The sequence below is a fragment of the Hibiscus syriacus genome, unplaced genomic scaffold (genome assembly GCF_006381635.1).
Source record: "Hibiscus syriacus cultivar Baekdansim isolate YM2019G1 unplaced genomic scaffold, ASM638163v2 tig00109945_pilon, whole genome shotgun sequence".
NCBI classification, from domain to species: domain Eukaryota; kingdom Viridiplantae; phylum Streptophyta; class Magnoliopsida; order Malvales; family Malvaceae; genus Hibiscus; species Hibiscus syriacus.
The window spans coordinates 1355283-1380280 of record NW_024062535.1 but is presented as its reverse complement, the minus strand read 5'-3'; the positions used below and the strand labels follow the sequence as shown (position 1 = coordinate 1380280).

Here is a 24998-nt window from a genome sequence, read left to right as displayed (position 1 = left end):
AATTGCACTAAAGGACTTATTTGTTTTTTTTTAATCTATACTGCACAGCTAGTAGCACTTATTCTTTAAATCATCTTTCACATCTTAATCATGTGTTTGTATATTCATAATGAGACATAAAACGTTAAAATTTTAAACCTGACCCTAAAGTTTCTCACTTGCAATGCTGCCTCGATCGAGTAATTACAAGGTCCTATGCTTGCCTTACGGCTCCACAGGAGTTTTTGTCACCGTTTGTCTCATCAATATTCCTTCTCTATCTTCATTCTGTTCAACAAAACATATAGTATATCCCCTTCTATGGCGGAGCTTTATGATGACTAGTTAACATGCACATTATGAGCCTGAATTCGAAGACGTGAACTTGGGTTTTATCGAGAAATTGCTCTCAACTTGCTTGCCTCTTAAAGAAAGGTTTCTGACAGATGAGAATTCTCTCATCGCTGTTACTTTCGATTTCTACAACTCTGGCGTCCCACTTCAACCGTGTTGTTAGAGCCCTGGCTGATCCAATGAGAGGAGCAGTGTCACGGATTATCACCCAACCCTGCACCAACCATCAAAATGCATCAATATAATCGGTACCATTCGAAAGGTCCAGTCATCTGATAGAATGGGTTTAGGATGGCACAACATCAAGCATTTATGTTTATGAAAAAAGAACAGATAATATTAGCATAGTTCTCATTGGCATATATGTAGGAAATATACTCAAAGTAGTTTGCCTACTATCACCGACTCATGTTTCTAAGTGATAAAGACGAAATATGCGACAGCAGGACACTGTCTCTAAAACACGACTTTTTAATTGTGTTTTTCAGCATTTGCAATGGAAGAAAAGTGTTTTGGCGTGTAATAACACATTCAGCATTAGATTTATTATATACACCTACTGTAATTATTATATCATTTCAGGGATAGAAAAACAGTAGAAGGTAACCATAATAGGAGCTAAACGTGGCCAGTTTTGAGTAATTGATAGATTGGTTCTAGTACCTCGGGACGAAGCACCCGATCTATCTCAGTGAATAGATCAAGCATAGTGCATCTTCGATGTTGACTGGTCTCAAGGGATAGAAGTCCTTCTGCATGAACCATATCATAAGTTCTAGGATATGTTGGAAATGCTTCACACCTGAAAGTGATACAGATGGATTATTAGACAAATAAAACCACAAAAAGGGAAAGGCATTTGTTGTTCATAAAAGCTTTAATGTAAAGCATATCACATCTTCAAAAGAGTGATTAATCAACTGTGAAACGAAAGCAACACAATGTCCTAAATTCATTGAAGTTTTCAGTGAAAACAACCAAACCATATCAGAAAAGTAATTTTTTAAGTTGCTGAAATCATATGATACATAGGAATTACTACAACGAAATATTACGACGACACAGCAAAATGATAAAAATGTTTAGACCGAGAAGAGAATCACCAATCATGTAGTACACCAACATAGCCCCTGTCGAGAATGAGGGGAAGGTAATTGGGTCCACTTGTTGGGACTACGTTCATAACCCAAGCAGACTTCCCTGCTTCCAGTAAAGCAGCATTTAAACCACCATAGCGAGCATTCATGTCTAGCACATTCCTGAGCATGTTATAAGGTGGAGAAGGATCCTCATCACCAGGCCTCTTTGGATGATCCGAGAATATTAGAGGTGACAGAAGAGACCAAATATTACGAACAGCTGTTTTATAGTTTGCAGTATCCTCATTGAGTTCTTCTGAGTTTAATCCTGCCAAAATATCAAAAAAAGATCAGCAAACAGATAAATCAAAGTGGGAGACAGAAATTTCTTTTATATCATTGCCTACTTGATGGAATTGTTACTTCTAACAAAAGTATGCAAAGAACATCAAATTACCATATAGTGCTAGTTCATTCTTATTCAAGTTAGATCTAGAAGGCCAAGTTGGCCTCTCCTCAATAGGAAGCCAACGGTGGCTACGTGTGCCACCTATACAGTTCTGTAGAGGTCGATAATATGGAGATTCAATATCTTGCCCTTTGTTACAGATAGGAGGACCAGAAACAGGCTTCCTGGACATAAATGATTAACCTATTAGGATTCCCAATATTTTATACGGTCAAAATAAATTGATTTTTTTAAAAAAAAAATTGAATGAAAATCAAGAAAACTGCCTTACCGGGAATTATGACAATTCTTTTTACTGGTCTTTTTCCACAAAACAGTTTCATCTTGTTGAGACATCAATTCCCAACAGAGATTTTCTGCAAAATCACGAACAAAGTTCCACCTTTTCTGCTTGTCTTTGTTACGAACAAAACTCTGAACATTGGTAAGAGGTGAAGTCCACACAAAGTATCCACCAGGCTTTAGAACTCTATCAACTTCAATCAAGAAAATACCATCTGTAGCACACATTTAGCACAAAAGTTTATTTAATAAAAGCTCAAATATAATACTCTTGGCATAAGTCAAATATAGAAGTCAAAATATGGTCACAAGTCAAAATTAGCAAATATAAGAGTTGGTAAAGGCGTAGCCAATTTGTAGAACTTACAACAAAAAGCAGTAGCCAAAACAAATCTTTGGCTAGGAGTTGTATACAGAACCATTAACAATTCTATGTTTTGTCTGATACCACAAAAATACTAAATATTTGAGACCTATGTTTTTGTTCCAGTGGAAAATGCTTCTATTAAAATAAGAAATTGTAACATTCCAGGGTATGGGGAGGAAGATGAAACCATGGGGGAAAGAAGCAGCAAATTCTATATGAGCAAGGGTTACACTGTTAACTGATACCTTTTTTATCCCAGTCAATACCACAGCGCGCACAATGCAGCATATCAAATGAAAGAGATGGATACGGTAGCTGTTTCGAACTGAAAGAACCAATCATTGCAGGAAGGCCCCTTTCTAGTGTGAGTTGGACTTGACTGCCCGACAACTCGTAGTTTGCAATGCACATGGTTAAGAGCTGCTTGGAAAAGAGGTGTGCTCCAAAACTACCATAACCACATCCTATATCCAAGATAGTTCTGACCTGCAACAATAACCTTAAATTCAGACAACGCAGGGAGACTATAAACACAAACTTCTATTTTTAAAGCAAAAGAAACTAACAGAATGATGGCACTCCAAAGGAGGCAATTAAAGGATATAACCTTACTAGATTAACCTGTCAGGTAAGAAATAAATAATGACTTAAAAATATCCCATCTGTGAATTTAAACAGATATGACCTTACTAGATTAAAGTAGACAAATTGAAAAAAAAATCCATGAACAATGGAACAGTAAAATTATGGGACTAAGGAAAATTCCAGCTTACCCCAGCTTGTACGAAATTAGATTCATTTCTCAATCCAATCATTTCAGCAATCTGATGGGAATAGTCTTCAACACCATCAAACATAAGCGATGCTGATCGGAATGAAATCTGCTCCTCCTCTAGCATCATCATTCTGCAATTGCATAAATCAAGGAGTTTAATAAATATTTTTGGAAGAAATAAAATGAATTTGGAAATAAAGGCAGTTAGATGAGAAAGTTGACTAACAAAAGAAACTTCCACTCACCTCTTGGTTAAACTGCCAGAGGTAAAGACCTCTTGACCAGTAATTTTGACATTTGCAACCCAAATTACATCTCTCCCAGTTGGCCACCTTAGAGGAATTTTATAGTTCACAGGTGGAAGAACTAAGCAACTTTGCCTTGAGCTTTGTCCACATAGTCGATCATTCTCATTACCATCAGAATAACCCAAAGCAAGATTCTCCGAAACATTAAAGCAAGGAATGTGATTCTCAGACTCCTCAGGGCAGAATTCTATTTCTTTCATCCTTGAAGGACCAAGAGAAAGCACGCCTATATCCCACAAATCAGAAACAAGTTGCTCTTGCAGTCTTCTGTAACCATGGAATATATGACCTCTAGATAATGTTGAAATGGAAAGTGTCCACCAAAATGATCCAGTAAGGGCAAGAATCACAACCACAACTAAACTGAACTTCAAAAATAGCACGGTTAACTTATGCCAGCCTCTTGGAGACCCAATACTGAAGGGATCAGTTGTAAAACCATTCTCAGTGGTACCATATTTAGATGGGGAATTATCCGGAAAAAATAACCGAAAAGGAAACCTGAGTGATGAATAGCTCGGATCAGAAGGACGATTTCTATCCATATCTTCCTTCGCTTTATCTTTCACTTGAGAGTCCCAGAAATCATTGTTGTTGCCCGAGTTACGTATTCCAGATACACCTCGATGCAGAGGTCGGGACATTGTTATAACCTGAAATCCCCAAGGGTTGGCAAGATGGGGAAAAATATATGAACACACAAGAAACAACTCAGTGAAATAGTTAAATTTTATATACTCTACTCAAATCCGCTCTCTGAAACAAGCTAAACCCGTAATATTCCTCTAAAAAAACGTTAAATCTTAATAAAGACAGCCATGAAATGGCTTAGCTAACGCAAAGAAACTCTGCACTGAAATAAGATCAAATGGCATGATTTCTCAATCTGAAGATACTAGATTAATAAACCCTGCTGAATGTGAACCTACTGGAAAAGCAAATTGTAAGCAGAGAAAGGAAGATGATGCAAAATTGGATTTTTTTTTTCAAGGAACGATATAAGACTGAAACAGCTAAAGGAAAAAATTGAAAAGGGAAATTTAAAGATTCGAAGAAAATAAAGGAAAGTAAAGTAGAAACATTTCCCTACAACACACTTTGAGTGAATTCCGCCACCTGAGAATAATGAAGGGCCAGCTCATTTTCATTCAAAAATCACTTATTTCCCATTAAAATTCACTTCTCTTTGCTACCCAATACGAAAGTTTAATGGCAACCCAGATTTAAACGAGGAAAACCCATTTCGGATCAATCATTTGAAAATCAAAAACGATATCGAATCTAATGAAACCAAAAACAGTTAAAAAACAAACGCGAAGGGGAACAAAAATAATACTAAAACAAAATGAAAAGAGTACCTTGGTTGTAGGAGTAGAGGTGCAGATGGAAGATAGCGCAAAGGCAGGCTTAAAACAAGCCAGATTTCATCAAAATATGATCTAAAGAAGAAATTTCCTTTTGTTTGAACTAAGAGAAACTCTTCTTTCATTTGTTTGTTGCCTTTTGCTTATATGGCGACCTCTCTCTCTCGGATGGCGTAAGAGAGTAGGCGATTTTTGTATCGACCCGAACACGACAGAGCTCGTGAAAAGTTGGGCGGGGGAAACCACTAATCAAATGAAATGGTAATCAAAATACATGCGAAAGCTGTTAATAAATGATGAACAAGTTGCTTTTAAAAAAATCCAAATCAAATCTCCTCCAAGCTTTTATCTTCATACACTGTTTCTCTACTAATAAACGCGCTAAAGATCCACCAATGAAGTTCTTGTCCAACTGTATCTTTCAATTATTTTATTTGATTAATGAAATCTCAAATCACAACTATTTTATTTAAGGGATAACTGAAGAGAGTGTTTAATAAATTATGTATGAATTGTATGAATTAATTTATTTAAGTGGTTAAAAGAAATATTGATGTTTATAGAGGTTATGAGTTCGAGCACCAACGGTTGTAGGATGATTAAACGTTCATTGTCAATAGTTGAAAGTATTTAGAACATATATTACTTTGAAATAATATTAGTTTAATAAAAAAATAATAATAATAAATTATGTATGACTTATTTTTATAATTATTGTTTATATTTATTTATTAAATTAAATAAATGAGTAGGAATAAAAATTTTATGTTTATTTAATAAACGAATTAACATAAATATAAATATGTTGGTTCATTTAAATTAAATTTATTTATTAACTCGTTTAGAAACTTATTTACTCGTTCATTGAAATAAAATCACATCTTGGATCAAAAATAAAAAAGACTTACGACCAAATATTTTGCAGCAAAATTACTTGTTTTAATAAACTTTATCTTCAATTAAGAGTGAATATTCGATTGAGTCAAGTCAAAAAATTTCGAGTCATTCACGTTGATAGGTCTTATTTGATAATTCAAACTTTATTTGAATATTTTTAGTCGAGTTTAGAAAATTTGAGTTGAGTTTAGTCTTGTTATAAAATAAAACTTGAATAACTCGATTTTTTGTTAATAATTAGTGAAGCAGTTTTTAAGTCGAGTTTCTAACTTTGTATATCACATATAAAAAAATATGAAAAAATATATGACCTATGATTAAATTACATAATATAAATTAAAAAACTTCACTTTTTTAAGATCATTGGAGGAGGAGAAATTAAATGTGAAATTAACAATACTAAACAATAAGATATTCACTAAAAAAATAAAATATTAATCTCAACATTTGATTATCTTCCTTCAACCATCCTAATTTCCGTGTAAAACTATTTATTGTTTAAAATTATGTGTAATAATTTAATAAAATTTCATTGCCACTTTCTTTATTCATTGACGGTTAAATTATGTATGGCTCTACATCAGTAATATAAAAAACTTTTGTTTTTACTATATAGAACATCGTCACACTAGATAAAGTGACCGGCGAATAAATATACAAAAAAGAAAAAATATTCTCTTAAAAATTTAACATTATTATATATTTTTAAATTTTTTATTTGTTTTTATTAAACTTTTATTTTTATTATTTTAAAACTTATAAATTTTTTTTCAATAAAATTAAAAAATTTATTATCTTAATATAAAATTCTATATTTATCCATATATAAATGCATGAAATTTGAAAATAATAATAATAAATCATGCGACTTTGAGCATCAGGAATCGAACTCACATGCAAGTATGCAACCATAGTTGATATTGAGGAAAAAGAACACAATATTCTATACTTCTAAAAAAATAATACTAAACTGGGGCCCAGTTAGCCGCGTTCCTCTGTCGGTGCCATCGAAACAATGACGTGTCGATTATGTAGGCGCAGACTAAGTTTACATACTACAGCGCAATGCAGAGGATCATAGCTGCAGTTCAATTGGCTTTTTTGGATCACTTGTTTGTTTGGTGGTGTGGTAATGGCGTAAACCCACGGAAATTGAAAATTTCGGAATTGGAGAGAGCTTCACGGGATTCACTTGATCCGTTTTCACCATTAATAAAAGAGAAAAAAAGATAAAGTAAATTCAGTGACTGAAAATACCGTATAATATACGATTTTAATCAAATTTTTTTGGATTTACGAAAATGACCAGCAAATTCGCAACGCAAACTCCAATTTCGCAATACAGTTTCCAAATTCACAACTCGAATTTCTTTTCCGCAACGCGATTTTTCAATTTGCAACGCGATTTTTTTTAACACGATTTTTAAACTAATATTCTTTTTCTTCTGGTTTTCTATGTAGTTTGCTTGATTCCAGCCGGCTCTTTTTTATTTGCAAGAAGAGAAACAAAAAACAGTAGAGCGTAAGGAAGTGGAAGAGAAACAGGTTGAAGAAGGAAAGATAGTGGAGGAGGAAAAGAAAGGCGAAGAACCCCAGCTGTGAAATTCGCAACTCGAATTTGCGATAACCAAAACTGTGTTGCGAAACCAAAGCTGCGTTGTGAAACCAAAGTTGTGTTACGAAACCAAATCTGTGTGGAGGAGGAAAAGAAAGGCGAAGAACCCCAGCTATGAAATTCGCAACTCGAATTTGCGAAACCGAAGCTGTGTTGCGAAACCAAAGCTGTGTGGAGGAGGAAAAGTTGGTTAAATTCGTGTAAACTTATAATTAAGAACATATTTAACATAATTTCATCCCAACCCACGTTGCGAATTGCGAACCCGCGTTGCGAAATAAGATGGGATGGAATAAGATGGCTTTCTCAAATTCTGTAAACGAATTTCGTTAAAACCCAATCCCCACTCCCTCTCTCAAAGAACCCAAATCCCTCTCCATGTTTACCAACACCCAGCAGTCATCCTTTTAGAGCTCTCAACTGTGTGTTGTGAAATTGAAATTCACAACGCGAATTTCAATTATGTGTTGCGAAACTAACAGGAACTCAACATTAAACAATTAACTGTACTGCTCAATACATTAAATTAATTCCAAAATTAAACCAATGCTTGATTTGAGTTTAGCTTAGCATTTTAAGTTGGTAATGTTGACCTTTGCTGCAAGTGAAAATAACAGACTTAGATCCAAAGAAAGATGCAAAGCAATGAGGAGCATTGACTTTGACTTGAAAGCAATGAAGGAGACTTCGGATTTTACTTCCGAATTGAATAAAAAAAATGTAAGCACTCATTATTAGCAACATGAAAAAGAAGAAGAAAGCAAGTTAGAAGAGGAAATAAAAAAAGGGTCATCATCATCAGTACTATCCCCTGTTTCAGCTCCTTCTCATGAATTCTCCTTCATAGTCTCTTTCCGTTCATCTTCTGATTGAGTCTCCGATTGTAAATCCGAAACCTCACCTTCGATCACTACCGATTTATCTTCGGTCGACGACATTTTCTTCCATGGCCATTTGCTTCCCCTCCATCTCTTTCCTCACATCCCTTTCCCCCACGTTTATCAACAAGCTCATTGGACAGCTTCAACATTTATGGGGGAGAGTTTTTCGATGATCCAAGACCTGTAAAACCCATCAGCAAAAGCGAAAGGGTCAACCATAATTGTATGTTGCGAAAGGCAGTAAAGTGTGCGTGTTGCGAAAGATGTGTGCGTGTTGCGAAAGTGAAATTCGCAACGCGAATTTCAATTGTGTGTTGCGAATTTGACTTCTGTGTTGCGAATTTGACTTATGTATTGCGAATTTGACTTCTGTATTGCGATTTACAAATTCGCGTTGCGAATTTCAAAACTGAGTTGCGAAGTTGGAGTTCGCGTTGCGAATTTGTTTGTCATTTTCGTAAATCCAAAAAAAGTTGGTTAAAATCGTATATTATAAGGCATTTTCGGTCACTGAAGTTATTTTCTCTTAATAAAATTAATTAATCCTCATGATTTATTTTTCACACATTTGATTCAATTAGAATTTAATTAAGTCACATGATAAAAATTTGAGAAATGAAACATTGGTTAAAATCCAATAAAATATTTTCCCTTTTTCCTTATTGTCGCAGTCGTCTTTCGGTTGGGCCCGAAATTGGGCTTCGACTTGAATAAATGGGTTAGAGTCGCCACCAACCATTTTAAAACGAATTTAGGTGGGTCGAACACCATTTTAAATGATCTGCGCTTTACCAGAAATGTGTCAGGCTCGGGAGTCGGTTACGGTCAATGAAGAATTAGCACCGTTGAACCGCCCTTTCGGTATCAATTAATTCGTCTGTTGTCTTTAATTTTAAAATTAAAATTAAAATTTAAAACATTCTATTTGAATTAATTACTTTAGATCAGTTGGAAATATCCCTAAAAAAGTCAAAAGTGTTAGAGAGGAAAATAAAATAAATAAATAAATAAATAAAATGAAGATAAAGAACAAAAATAAAAATGAAGATAAAAGAAAATAAATAAATAAAACAAAGGAAATAATAGTAAAAATAATACATACATATATGTATAATAAAATAGATAACTAAAAAAAATAAATAAATAAATAACTATAAAGAAAATGGAAACAAATGAAATAAAAATAAGGAAAATAAAAAACAAAAATAAGATAAGAAAAGAAACAAACAGATAAGTAAATAAATAAAAAATGAAGAATGAAGATAAAAAAAGGAAATAATAATAAAACATATATAATAAATAGGACACTAAAAAGTATTAGTAATAATAGATACAAACTAAAAAGAAAAAAATTAAAAAATATAATGATAAGGGATCAAATTACAAAACAACAAAATTGGAGGTCTAATTTAAGAGAAATTAGGGACAAAAATTGAATCTGGGTCAAAATGGAATTTATAAAAACTGGGTATACCAAAAACATAATTTACCCCTTTAAAAATAAAAAACACGCTGATCTGCCCCCCGGGTCGGGTCGAAGCGCAGGTCGCAGCCGGGTACATTGGTCGTATAAAAGCCAAAAAAATACCCAAAAGCTCATTTCACTCATTCTCACAAAATAGCCTCTCCTCCATCTCTCTCAATTCTCTCAACACACCTCTCCCGATCAGAATTCGACCACCACCCGGTGACCACTCCCCGTCGTGACGCCGTCGCTCCGACTGCCACCGCCGGTGACTGAAAAAAGCCCGAAACCACCAAAACGTTCCCCTTTACCTCATTAACCCAAAACCAACCTCTAAACACTCAAACCACACCCCTATCGAAGTAGATCTAAAAATACTCCTCGGGTCTTTACCTTTTCCGGCAACATTTCGCTTTTCCGATGGTTTCTTCGGTTGATGCTTGTGTACTTTCATTGGCTTCGGTCTTTTCCTTGCTTTATTTTTTTACACTTTTTGTGATTTGTGGTTCGATGGTTTTGTTGTCATTTCGTGGGTTCTTTGTTGGTTTGGTTGTTTTAGTTCTGTCGTTCTCTATTCTGATGATATTTGTGTTGTTTTTCTATGGCTGGCTTATGGTCGTTCTGTGTACCGTTGATGTCCTTGTTGCATAGCCTCACTGGGGCTTTTATAGCCCTGACTTTGGTATTTTCTAGCCCTGAAATAGTTAGGGTAATTCATGATTAACCGGCTAAAACGGGATGGGTCAGTCCCAATTTAGCCGGGGCTTACTGACTCAGTTGTTCATGACCGAATTATTGGCCGGATCTCTCGTCTTTGTGATTCTTCGTGGTTTGACCCTCATGCGACGCAATGCTCTAGTCTTGAAACCCTAATACGTTATTGGGCTGGTTCAGGCCCATTAGCCTATGCTGGACCCGAACATACTTTGGAACTGAACAAAAAGAAAATAAATAAAGTCAACAAAACAAAATGGATAAAAATGAAAATGAAAAAAATAATAATATATTAATTAATAATATAATATAAACTATATAATATATATATTTCAAAAATATTTTTAAACTATATAATATATATATTTCAAAAATATTTTTAAACTATATACTATATTCTTAAAAAGTTTTCAAAACTATATATTATACAATTTTCAAAAATGATTTAAAAATATTATATAAGTTTCAAAAAAATATTTATAAAACTATATATTATATAATTTTTCAAATTTTTTTTAAAACTATATATTATATAAGTTTTTCAAAATACTTTTCAAAACTATATATTATATATTATTTTCAAAATGTTTTGAAAAACTATATATTATATATATATTTTAAAAATGATTTTTTAAAAAAACTATATAACATATAAATGTTTTTAAAACTATATTTTTAAAAATAATTTCAAAAACTATATAATATATAAATTTTCGAAAACCGTTTTCTGAAAATTATATATTATACTTTGTCAAAAACATTTTCAAAAACTATATTACTATATATATATATATATATATATATATATATAAAAAAATAACTTCGAGCGAAAATGAGTGTCTACACTTACAAAACTTGAGCATTTTCAACATGCTTTATTTTCTTCTTTGATTATTTACTTTTCAAGATGCTTTTATTTTTCATCTTTTGATTATCTAAATATAATTTTTTTTAATTGTAAATTAAAATAAGTGTTATTTTTTTAATAACTACTTGTATCTGATCTATTGATCGACTAATCCGGATCGAGTACTGCAGAGACAAAGGTGACCCTCCCAACTCAATTTGCTCCATTCATAATCGTCATGATTTAAACCCTGACTTTGCTTAATGGATCTAGTACCTCGTCTCACTAGATCAGCTAGTTGTTGGTAAATAAGAGTTATTTTTAATAATAATTTATTATTTAGGTAACAAAATTAATTTAGATAGTCAAACATATTAATGGTTTTTAAGTGATTTTCAATTGGCATAATACCAAAATTACCCCCTAATATTTATTATAATGGTCATTTTAGCCCCTATTTATTGAGAACATTTTAATCTCATTGTTTTATTTTAGAGTAAATAAAACTCCTACCGTTTGATCAAATGGACATTTTTTGCTTTTTTTTTTTATCATTTTGACACTTAATATTTTATTTTAGGATAAAAGACCCTATTTTAGAGCGTTAATCATTTGTTAACTAACGATTTTCAAGCATAGAGAGACATTTTTCTTAAAAAATTAAAAAAAATGATTATTTTAATAAATATTGAAAGATAATTTCAACATTAAACCTTTTCAATTTATATCAAACGTTATAATATAACTTTGCGTGAATCACCTCATCACCAATCACATTTTAAAATTCATAACATGAGAAAAATGTAGAAATTGTTTTAAATGTCCCACATCTAATATGGAAGTACTTGAAGCTTTTTCATTCTGATTTCATGACATTCGGATTTTGCCAATTCTAAAGCTGCCATTGTGGGGTTGTTTTACTCTTCTGCCTTCATTTTGTTTAGACACGATTTTCTGCTCATATTCACTCCACTTATTTAATATTTCTTGTAAAATTTCTGATTATTAAAGTACCGAATAAAGTCATATAAAAATATATAGATAACGTTCAATTTTTTGTATTTGTTTTCCTGTAAGTTTTTCTACAATTTGTGCAAGATTAGAATAAGATTAAGGTGAACGAATTAAATTATTTTAGTGATTAAAATGATGGTTGTTATCTTTAAAGCTTTTAGGTTCAAACACAAGAGACCGGAAGAGTGATAAGCTTTTATTGTCAAATTGTTAAAAATCTTTAGAAAAATACTAATTTGTAATCACCTTATATTAATAAAAAAATGTTAAAGTAAGTCCTCAATCCTTAAATTTTCATAAAATTTAAGATTTCCTTCGTATATTGAAAATGTTAAAATAGAATATTGTATAAAATAATAATATAAAGGATAACTTAGAAAACAAATACACAAGAAAAAAATTTTAATTAAAATATAAAAAGTGTTGAGATATTAAATTCATATTAAGTCTTATTTTATCGATTTGCCAAGTTGTTCGTTTTTATATTATCATATTTTTATAGGTTATGAGGTTCATTAATAGCATTTGGCTTCTTTCCAGTATATATATTTTTTCTTTCTCCTCTCTTCTATGTAAGATTAGAATTATATTTAAAAATTAACCAAAAAATCATATTATAAATAACTCAAAATTGTATTATAAATCTTCTTAAACTGTAATTATGCAGTTTTTTTAATATAATTTATATGTATTTGATTTATTAATACTAATTTAGATCAAGTATTGTATTGGCGAAAACAACTCTTCCAATCTAATTTATTTTATTTGTAAACATTATAATTTAAACACCTAACCTAATTAAGAAATCTAATTACAATATCTTAGTAGATCAACTGATTGTTGATAGTAACTATGCAAATTTTATAAGTATTATTATAGAATAATATATATTGATAGGCACAGTAAGGTATAGAAATGTTAAAAGGCTAGTAGATTTATAAAGAAAATTAGAAATACATAAGCGTAATCCTCTGTACTAGGGTTTCAGCCGTCTGTGCTAGGTTTTCGGCCATTTTTTCGTTTGTCTTTTTCTGCTTTTGTGGCAGTATATGAGATTTGCTCAGTTTCTCTAGTTTTTTTTGCTAGTTTTCGTAATTTCTTTTCGTGTTGTTTTTTATGGGGGGATCTGGAAAATGAAATTGAGAATCTGAACCTAGGCGAAGACGAAGATGAAATCCTGGTGCTACAACAACCGAGTTCAGCCTCTCCGATCTCTTTCGTTCATTGTCTGGTAGGACGGTTTCTAACATCGTCAACGGTGAATTTTCAGGCGATGCAGGTCACACTGGCTAACGTGTGGAGGCCAATTGAGGATATCGTAATTACGGATCTATGTCAGGGTCATTTTCTTTTCCAATTATTCCATGATGATGATGTTGATCGGATTGTTACGGATGGTCTGTAGTATTTTAGTTCACATATTCTATTGTAGTATTGGCTTAGATCGAAGGAAAACCCGATGACTATAGAACTCCACTGAGCTAATTTCTGGGAGATTGTGAATGATCTTCCGCTGGTTTCATCTCCGAACAAGTGGCAAAGCAATTTGGGAATTTCATTGGAACTTTTGTTGACTATGATTCCACTGTTGTTTCAATGGGGTATAAGGGTAGTATTCGCGTGAGAGCTAAAATGGATATTCGGAAACAGTTGAAACAGATGAAACTGATTGTGCTGCCCAATGGTACATCTGTGCATGCCTTTTTTCAGTACAAGAAGCTGCATCTATTTTTCTTCTTATGTGGAAAATTGGGGCATGGTGAAAAGTTTTTTCCCCATCGAATCTTGAAGGAGATCCGATCCCTCTGTGTGATATCTCGATTTGAGCCTCAATTATGAAACGCGAGATCCAGACTAGCCCATCGTCACGTGACGAATGCGAAGGTGCTGGGAATATGACCTTAAACAGTGGGGTGGCGAACCCTAGTTCGTCATCTACGTCTTCTTCTACAGTAAGGTGTGATCAGACTAAGGCTTGGGTTGAGAAAGTTTTTCTGGAACGAACGATAACCACAAACAGCATGGGGATATGGATACAATCATGGTGGCTGTTGAAGATAATGATCTATTAGGAAATTTGGATACCACAAAGAGATTGAGGAGGGATCCAACAACTCCACGCTCTCAAGATGAAAATGACGCTGAAACTTTTAAAACATCGACAAGCATGTCTTCTCAGGCCAGCTAGGATCAATGAAGATTTTAAGTTGAAATGTCCGGGGTTTGGGAATGACCCAGATGGTTCGTCATCTCCATTACACGGTTAGAGACGTTAAACTATCTGTAGTTTTTTTCATGGAGACGAAACTACAGAATTTCCGTATGGAGAAGATTCATAAGTCGTTTAGTTTTTTGCATGGTATTGAGGTTGAGGCGCAAGGAATTCGTGGTGGCCTTTTGTTTGGCGTGGCGTTCAACTAGTGATGTGGTTCTTTGTTCTTTGTCTGCTTCTCATATAGATATGGTTTTTAATCTAGATTCTGATGGGCAATCTTGGAGGTTGATTGGGTCTTATGAAGCACCGTAAGAGAGCATGAGAGGGGAGTCGTGGAACTTACTTCGCACCCTCAGTGAGGGTTCTGATATCATATGGTGTGTTTTGGGTGATTTCAATGAGTTAGTTTACTCGTTTGAAAAGGAGGAGGAAGTTTAAGGAGTGAGAGACAAATGACAGCTTTCTGTGATGCTCTTGATGATTGTAACCTAGAGTATGTAGGTTACAATGGTGTTTGGTAAACTTGGGAATATGGAAGGAGTTGTGAAACCAATATCCACGAAAGATTAGATGGAGGGGTAGCAAACGATCTTTGGAAGAACCTCTTTCCGAATTACTCTCTCAAACATCTAAGTCATACTCTTTCTGATCATTGTCCTTTTTTACTAGACACGGTGCACAAAAATGGTGCAGCTCGAAGGTGTAACTTTCATTTTGAAGACTCGTGGCTTATGGAGGAGTCGTGTGAAGATGAGTTCAGAGGTTGCGGTCTGAGTCGGTGGGTCTGGTGCTAGATAAGCTAACTTATGTTAGCATCAGTTTGGACAAGTGGTTCAGAAATATATGTACAGTAAGGCGTCTCACTGCAGCGGAGCTAACGAAGAAGTTATTTGATTTGTTGGGATTACAACTCACAGATGAGACCTTGGGAGAGATTGTTGACACTAGACTTCAAATTAATTTTGAGATTGACAAGGAAGAATTATACTGGGAGCAGCGAGCTCGTGCTAACTGGTTGGCGAATGGCGATAACAAAACTACTTTTTTTCACTGTCATGCTTATTCAAGGAGGAGTCACAACCATATCTCTGCTTTAGAAGCCGATGGCGGTACTGTTCTTGAAACGGATATGGGAATTGAGGAAGAGGCTCGCTTTCTAGTCTCTCTTGACCTCATATTGTAGTCTGATCACTGAACAGATCTTGGGGGTATTAGGATATGCATTTCTCAAGACACAAATAACAATGTAATTCGGCCTTTCACTTTTGAGGAAGTGACCAGTGCAGTCAAGGCTATGTCCCCTTTGAAAGCGGTAGGAGAAGATGGTTTAGGGGAAGTGTTCTACCAAAGATTTTGACATTTGATTGAAAAGGATGTGGCTGAATTTTGTATTGGGCTGATTTAGGAATATTTTGATATGCGAACAGTGAATGCAACGCATATAGTTCTCATCCCTAAAATTACTGCTCCAAAAAAAATTATCCCATTTTCGACCCGTCAGTTTATGCAATGTAATTTATAAGATTCACTACAAGAAAATATACTTTTAATGACATACGCTAATTTATGGCTCGTAAAAAATGTGTCATAAAAAAATGTCATTTTTTAAAATCTGAACGATTTATGACTTACAATAATGTGTGTCATATTTAATAGTCATAATCCAAAAAATTTGCAAAAACACGGAGTACACTTTTAATTGTGTGTCATTTGTAAAAGTCGTCTTTTAATTTCCCCCCATTATTTTCATCCTTTCCCGCTTCTAGTCCTGGCCTCCTCGATAAGCCGTTCACACACGCATGCTTCCCCCCCTTTTTCTCTTTTTCCCTTTTTCTCTTTGCATCAGTCCACTGCTTTATCCATTCACCACAACTTTATCCATTCACCACAACTTTACCCGAAGGAAAACCACATTTGATAAAGAAGCTTGCTGATGTAAAATGTCAAAGGGTAAGAAACTTCTTTTTTTAATCCTTTTCAATTAATCCATCCTTTATTTCTCTGTTTTGCGTGTCACTTGCCATTGATACTTAGTTACTTCTACGGTTTTTGGCTGCACTTTCACGTTTTTTTTCTTCTGCTATTCTTAATAAAGAAGGGTTCATTGAAAGAGGTGAATACTAGGATTTCGGTGTTGAAGGACCAGATATCATGGTAGATCTGCTAAAGGAATTGCTTCCGGTTTTCGTTAGCTGTTTCGGAATGGAGAGTTGAAGTGTTGTTTTATTTTGCACTACAAGAAAATATACATTTAATGACACACGAACGATGACACACGCTAATTTATGACTTGCAAAACATGTGTCATAAAAAAATGTCATATTTTTTAAAATCTGAATGATTTATGACTTACAATAATGTGTGTCATATTTAATAGTCATAATTCAAAAAATTTACAAAAACACGGAGTACACTTTTAATTGTGTGTCATATGTAAAAGTCGTCTTTTAATTCCCCCAATATTTTCATCCTTTCCCGCTTCTTCCCCTTGATAATCAGTTCACTCTGGTCCACAACTCCCGCAAACGATCACTTGCACATCTACTCTCCTTCTCTAACCACCGCCACCACCACCGATTCTGCCATTTTTTCCGAGCCAACTCCTCAGCCTTCGGCTCTAGTGCCTCATCTTCCCAATTCTCTTTGATTAGGCGATTCTCTTCTTCTTTTACTTCATTCTTTTTTGTTTCTAATTTTCATTCTTTTTAGTTGTCTAAGAAGGTGATAAATATGTGGGAATTGCGAAGGTTCGCATCGCAAGGGATTTCTGATGGTGCAGGGATTAGATCTACTGTGTGGAAGGTAGTTTTTTCCCTTTCCCTTTATACTGTTTGCTTGCTGAGAATTTGAAAAATGTGGAAATTCCTTGGAAAATGTGATTCTTTTTTTATTATTACTAAAGACCGTATTGTTTGGTTATTGTGGTAGTTGTTGTTGGAGTATTTATCACCTGAACGTGGGCAGTGGTCGTCAAAATTAGCTAAGAAAAGGTCTTAGTACATGTATTTTAAGGAAGAGCTCTTGATGAATCCTGTAAGTCATTTTCTTTACCTTTTGCTTGATAAAATAGTGTATATGACTCAGTACGCAACTATGACATTCATTATGTGGATGTGCTAGTTGCGAGTAAGTATGATACGATTAGCTGCTTTGCTTAATTCTAATGTAGAATTCCGACATCATCTATAAAGTATTAAGTGGATAAGTAATGAAAGAAACCGATATTAGCAGAGAGCTAGAACATGCAACTACTATTTTGTAAGAGAAAAGTGAGGCTTATCCATCTCTTGTTGGCTGTACATTGTTTTTCTCTCCTAATAATAGAATGACTTCACATGAGTTTATTTATTTTTCGACATTATTGTCCTGAAAAGTAGTGTTATCTTTTTTGGTTGTCGTCTTTCACTTCCTTTTGTTCCTATAAGAGATTTGGGGTTTCTGAATGTTTTTGTGGCTAGTCAGTCAGAAATCATAAGGAGGTTGGAGAAGTTTGTGGCTTGTGACAATGATGAATCAAACTCTGAGAGCAAGGGTCTGCTTTCAAGATCACATATAACTCACAGAGAGCATCCTTTGAGCCTTGGGAAAAGCAGTGTCTAGAACCAATTCTTCCAGGTACCTTCTTAGACTGGTCTGAAAAATAAGTTTTTAGAAGTCGTACATCATTCCATGTGTTTTTAAACTTTAATGTCTGAATGTGTTAAATATAACATTGTAAAAAACTTGGTTATTCTTGTATGAATTGATTAAGTTTTAAAACATGAGCTAGCCTAGTAGTCTTCATGTTAGCTATTCCTGAAGCATTTTGCACTACATGCATCCTTGGAGAATATTATGCCTTGCAGTATCTATCTTTAATTTACCAATAATAATTTCTTTCGTATTGAATCTTTTTATATTTTCTTAGAGATCAGGGTTTAGTATTTATTATGTTGATGTTGTTTGGGAATATAGTAAGAAACACTGCAGCATCTAAGCTTCATATTGATGCAAGCCTTAACCTAAGTTAAAGGAGGGGGGAAATTACACAGTCCATGCAATTCAGCCAAGTCAATTTCCATCAATGCTTAGTTGAGCATACGTGGAGTCTTAGTTCAAAACACTAGAATATATATGAAAACAATGCAAGGGAATTATGATTTTCAGATTTTAATAGAATCTATTAATGGAGTGCTTATAGATATCAAACCTTTATTCTTTATTTTTTATTTTGGGGACGGGGTTATTTGTAGAAGTCAAAAATCATAGAACAGATTGACCGAGATGTGATGCGTACTCATCCAGACATGCACTTTTCTCTGGGGACTCGCAGCTTGCAAAATCTAATCAGGAAACAATCTTCTTCTTTTCTTTTATTATTTCATGTGAATTTAGTGTTTCACCCCTTTGGACTTAAGTTTAGATATGGATTGAATAATTTCCAGACTTACATGCATATTGCTTGTTCAGGATGCAATGAGAAACATATTAATCGTATTTGCCAAGTTAAATCTGGGCATAAGATATCTTCAAGGAATGAATGAAATCTTGGCACCTCTATTTTATGTATTCAAGAATGACCCTGATGCAGAAATGGCGGTAAGATCTCATTATTGTCCCCAACCAGTTCTTTTTTATTAAATCTCTAACATGCGATTGTTTTGATTTTCATGTATTGAATATGAAAAGAGGTTTCCATGATTTTCTTGTTTTTTTTTGCAACTCCATTGCATCAAATCCATCATTTTTCTTGCCCCAAGATACCCAAAAAGTTTAAACAAAAATAGTAACTTTCAAATAGATTACAGCTTTTGAAAAACAGTACGGTAATGTTCATTTATCATTATTGTTATCAACTTGGCGGACATATATATATATCATATGCACCAAATATGGAGTATCTATGCCAACATATAGCCATAAACCAATTACAATTTCAGTAAGATCTATGATCGGGTTGAGTGGGATTTCTTCTAGAAAATTATGGCATAAATAGGCTTCTCAGATATTTGGATTGAGTGTTTAAAGAGGTATATTTGTTCGGAATCCTAGGCGGTTATTCTAAATGGTGTGGCTAGTCGTAATTTTGTCCCTTATCATGGTCTTCGGCAATGTGATTCGCTGAGACCTTATTTATTCTTTTTATGCAGTGAAGGGCATTATGCTTTAATCATATAATTTATCTCTTCGGGTTTGCTGAAGGGATCAGAATCAATCAGTATGCTCAGCAGTCTCCCATATATTTTTTACCGTTGATAGTTTTATCTTTGGCGAAGCTATAACTAGAGTGGAAACTCAAATTAAAGATTTGTTGAATGTTTATGGGGAGTGTTCAGGACAACTGATTAATTTCGACAAATCAGACATTTTTTTTCAGTTCCAATGTTATCAATTAAAACAGGAATGATGTTCGTCGTATCTTGGGGTTGCAAATTTATCGAAACTTGAAAAATATTTGGGGTTACCATCAACGGTGAGACATAACAAAAGGGATGCTTTCACGTATCTACGGGATAAATTCCAAAATCAAATTCGAAGATGGAGTATTCGAGTATTTTCTTAAGGTGGAAATGAAGTGTTCATAAAATCGATTTTTAAGCGATCCCTTTGTATGTCATGAATAGCTTTCTTATGCCAAAGAGTTTATGTAATGAGCTGGAGCAAATTATGGCTCAGTTTTGGTGGCAACGAAGTGAGAAGAATAGGGGCATTCAGTGGTGTCAGTAGAGTTGTAATATATCAAACATCGGGTTAGTGACCATAATAAAAGAATTTAAAATTTGGTGGGTTTAATTGAGTAAATTGAAAAGTGTAAGGAATGATTTAGGAAATTGTGTTTGAGACTAATTATTAAGAATGGAAGAATGAAGGGACAATTTGGTCCTTTTGAAGGAATGAATTTAATATTAATTTAAACTGGGATATTGTTGAAAACATTTTGATATTTCGATATAACAAATTAAGATAAATGAATTTTAAGATTTTCCAAAAAGAATTTCTAAGTATATTCAATATAATTATTCGAATATCAAAATATTACTCCAAATCTTTCAAAAGTCATTTTTAATCCTTACTCAAGTATAAAATTAAGTTTTAATCTTAAAATTATTTCAAAATAATTTTACAAAGTATTTCGAATCTTTTCAAAGCCAAAAATTCCAGAATATCCAGAGGGAACCGATTCTCCCTGAATGGTTTGGCTCCGAGAAAAACAGAATGCTCGAAGGGAACCGATTCCCCCCAAAGAGGGTACCGATTCCCCCATGTTTAACGGTCGAAATATTTGAATTTTACACTTAAGGAATCGAATCCCTATGAGGGGATACCGATTCCCCCTACGCTCCAAGCAGAAATATTAATTGTTTTCACACTTAAACGGCTCCAATAACTTCATTAATGATCCCCAACGTTCAGAAGTGATTCAAGGAGTATTTAAACAAGCTTAGAAGCCTTTGATCAATAACATTTTATCAAGAATCAAGAGAGAATCAAGAGAGAATCAAAGAGAAAACATCAAACCTCAAGTTTGAGCAATTCAATCCATTTTTCATTCAATATTCATCTTTGCTTTCAAGAACACTACTTGTACTCAATTGTATTCATCTTTGAGTGTTTTTTCTTTGTTCTAGAATTGTGCAAACATCTTGTCTTGTGAGGATTTTCTTGTAAGTTTGCAAAATTTGTATTGTTCTCTTTGGGAGAGAGTGTTCTCAAGAATTTGGGGTATAATTCTTGATGGATTTATAAGGTTACTCTTTGTTCTCAAAAGAAAGACAAATTAGTGAATTTGTGGAAAATCCTTAGTGTGGATAGCTAAGGTAGTGGACGTAAACTTTGGTTGAGAAAGTCGAACCACTCTAAATAGTTGAGCAATTACTTTCAATTTTCTGCACAAGCTTCCACCGAAATTTTTATTTGCCAATTCACCCCCCTCTTGGCCATATTCATAGATCGATTAACTCAACAATTGGTATCAGAGTTTGACTCATTTGAAAGTTTAACTACCTCTTGAGTAGATCCGGAAAGAGTTACATCGATAATCAAAGTCATCAATGGACTCCGCTTCAAACGTCGACTCCGGTCTCGATTCGATGCCCGTCAACAAGCCTCCTTTCTTCAAAGGAGCTAACTATTCCTATTGGAAGAATAGGATGATGTATTTCATTCAAGCCAGTGACATGGGAGCATGGAATGTTGTAGAAGACGGATATATCAAACCTCTCACTCATCCAAGATTGTGGAGTGAATGAGAGACAAGAATGTTCCAGCTCAACTCCAAAGCTATCCATATCATATTTTGTGCTCTTGGACCAGATGAATATGGAAGAGTTTCATCTTGTACAACCGCCAAAGAAATTTGCGATAAACTACAAGTCACTCATGAAGGCACCGACGAGGTAAAAGAATCTAAAATTAGTCTTCTAACACATAGCTATAAAAATTTCAGGATGAAACCAAATGAAGATATCAAAGCTATGACGGATAGATTCTCAACTATTGTCAATGGTCTCAAATCATATGGAGAGATCATTCCTAACGAGAAGCTTGTGAGGAAGTTAGTTTACTTACTTCCAAAATCATGGCAATCCAAGAAGATGACAATCATCGAGGCTAAGAACCTAAAGTCCTTAACTCTTGAAGAGCTAATCGGTTCTCTCCTCACTCATTAAATGATGCTTGAAGATGAGGTGGACCTCGATAAGATTAAAGAGACACCAAAGGAGAATGAGAAGAAGAAAAACATTGAATTTGCTCTCAAATCCACAAAATATGAGAGTGATTCGGATGTAGATGACGATGACAAGGAAATGACATTGTTTGCCAAACGGTTCAGAAAAATGACGAGACATTACCGAGGAAGAAAATTCAAACGAAATGAAGGCCTAAAAAATGAACCAAAAGAGAAGGACCCAATCATTTGCTATGAATGCAAAAAACCGGGGCATGTTAAATATGATTGCCCATAATTGAAGAGAAAAGTTCAAGCAAAGAATAAAAACAAGGCTCATGTGGCTATATGGAGCGATGAAGAAGGTTCCGATGAAGAGGAACAAGAAGTAGCAAACTTGTGCTTGATGGCATTCGGGGAAGATTCTAAGGTAACCTCTAACTCATCTGATTTTGATGATTTATCTTATGATGAGCTATTAGAGGAATATAATGGGTTGGCTTCGGATTATGAGAAATTGTTTTTAAAATATAAAAATTATGTTTTAAAATTGAAAAATGAAAATAAACTCATATCCAAAACCAACAACGATCTTGAAAGTAAAATCAAAGATTTGCAAATCAAACTAGAAGAGTTTGAAAAGAAAAATTTGGATTTGAAAAATTTACTTTCAAAGGTCAATGATGATCATCAAAAGAAAATTGATGATCTTAAAACCTCTTTTGATAAAGTTGGAACAAAACGTTTTGAAAATGGAGAAAATTCAAAATCCAACCTTGTTAGAAAATGTTTTAAAAACTATAATCATAGAGGTCCCTGAAGAACCTCTAATGGAAAAATCGTTAGAAGTATATGGGTTCCTAAAGAGCTCATTACTACTAAAGATAAGGATATCCTACACAAATGGATACCTAAGGGGACTAGGATTTTGGAAAGTAATGAATATGGACCCAAAAGAATTTGGGTACCAAAAATTAGAAATTAATCTATGTTTGTAGGAAAACGAGCATTGCTACAAGGCACGAGAAACAAACTCAAATTCATGGTACCTTGATAGTGGATGCTCGAGACACGTGACCGGAGACAAAAGCCGGTTCATAGAGCATAACGCCAAAAATGGAGGAGAAGTGACTTTTGGTGATAATTCAAAAGGTTATATCGAAGGTATAGGTACAATAGGTAATACCTCTTCCATACAAATTAGAAATGTTTTATATGTGAATGGATTAAAGAATAATCTTTTGAGCATTAGTCAATTTTGTGATAAGGGATTCAATGTCATGTTTGAAACTAATGGTTGTAAAGTCATTGACATTGCATCTAATCGGATTATGCTTGTTGGTCATAGAATAGGAAACATTTACATGGTGCATTTAGACTCTATAGATATGACTGATTTATGCCTAGTTGCTAAGGATGAGCATGATAGTTGGTTATGGCATAGGAGACTAGGTCATGCTAGTATGAGTGTTTTGCAATGGTTAATTCAAGGAGATTTGGTTTGAGGACTGCCTAAACTAAAATTTGATAATGATAAAATCTGTGATGCTTGTGCTAAAGGAAAACAAAAGCGAGTTTCTTTTAAATCCATTAATGATGTATCAACTAGTAGAGTATTACAATTGATCCATTTAGATCTTTTTAGGCCATCTAGAACTACTAGCTTGGGTGGAAAACAATATGCATTTGTTTTGGTAAATGACTATTCTAGATATACTTGGGTTCTATTCTTAAGTACTAAAGATGAAGCATTAGAAAAATTCATCACATTTTCAAAATTAATCCAAAACGAAAAAGGTTACTCTATAACTAGTGTTAGGAATGATCATGGAACTGAATTTAAAAATCTTGGATTTACTGAATTTTGTAATTCTAATGATATTAGTCATAATTTTTCAGCACCTAGAACCCTTAACAAAATGGAGTTGTCGAAAGGAAAAATCGAACTTTAGAAGAAATGGCTAGAACCATGCTTTGTGAAAATAATTTGCCAAAATATTTTTGGGCGGAAGCCACAAATACCGCTTGTTATGTTGTAAATCGAGAAATGATTAGGCCAATTTTAAAGAAAACTCCATATGAAATTTTCAAAAATAAAAAGCCTAACATTAGTTATTTTCATCCTTTTGGATGTAAATGTTTTGTTTTAAACAACGGTAAAGAAAACCTTGGCAAATTTGATGCTAAAAATGATGAAGGAATTTTTCTGGGTTATTCCTTAAATTCTAAAGCTTATCGTGTATTTAATAAAAGAACTTTAGTTGTAGAAGAGTCTATACATGTTTTTTTCGATGATAATCCCCTTCTGAGGAAGGATTCTTGTGTGAATGATGATGTAGGTGTTATAAATACAAATGACGTTAGACATGACGTTGGAGAACCATCATCAAAGGAAGAAACGAAAAATGAGGAAACTCATGATCCTCTTGAGAATCCAACCATTGAAGAAAGGGAAGTATCTTATCCAAGAGAGTACAACTATGTCAAGGATGGTGAAATTATAGGTGATCCATCCAAAGGGGTAACAACTCGATCTTCTCTTAGAAATATTTGTAATTATGCTGCATTTATCTCATGCATAGAGCCTAAGAATATTAAAGAAGCATTAAATGATGAACATTGGATTATGGCTATGCAAGAAGAGTTAAATCAATTTGAGAGAAGTAAAATATGGACATTAGTTGAAAGGCCTAGTAATAAATCTATTGTAGGTACTAGATGGCTA

At 33.8% G+C, this 24998-nt stretch overlaps 1 protein-coding gene and 1 long non-coding RNA gene across 3 annotated transcripts; one reads left to right on the top strand and one right to left on the bottom strand.

The window, feature by feature from the left end:
- On the bottom strand, window positions 1-5137 carry LOC120210943 (probable pectin methyltransferase QUA2). Of its 2 annotated transcripts, none has more exons than XM_039209585.1 (9): window positions 4972-5137; window positions 3551-4298; window positions 3304-3436; window positions 2776-3016; window positions 2153-2378; window positions 1870-2045; window positions 1437-1740; window positions 997-1135; window positions 1-547 (listed from the first exon to the last, which is right to left on the bottom strand). In XM_039209585.1, exons 2-9 carry the CDS (start codon window positions 4255-4257, stop codon window positions 389-391), a joined length of 2085 nt encoding a protein of 694 aa, XP_039065516.1. In that variant the 5' UTR covers window positions 4258-4298; window positions 4972-5137; the 3' UTR covers window positions 1-388. The 2 variants fall into 2 exon arrangements, with proteins under 2 accessions (XP_039065516.1, XP_039065517.1); XM_039209586.1 differs by having other exon boundaries at window positions 3551-4266.
- On the top strand, window positions 4220-24945 carry LOC120210944. Its single transcript, XR_005524543.1, has 4 exons — window positions 4220-4335; window positions 6124-6130; window positions 16834-16840; window positions 24933-24945. It is a non-coding gene; the product is annotated as an uncharacterized LOC120210944 (long non-coding RNA).
- Window positions 24946-24998: the final 53 nt, after the last annotated feature.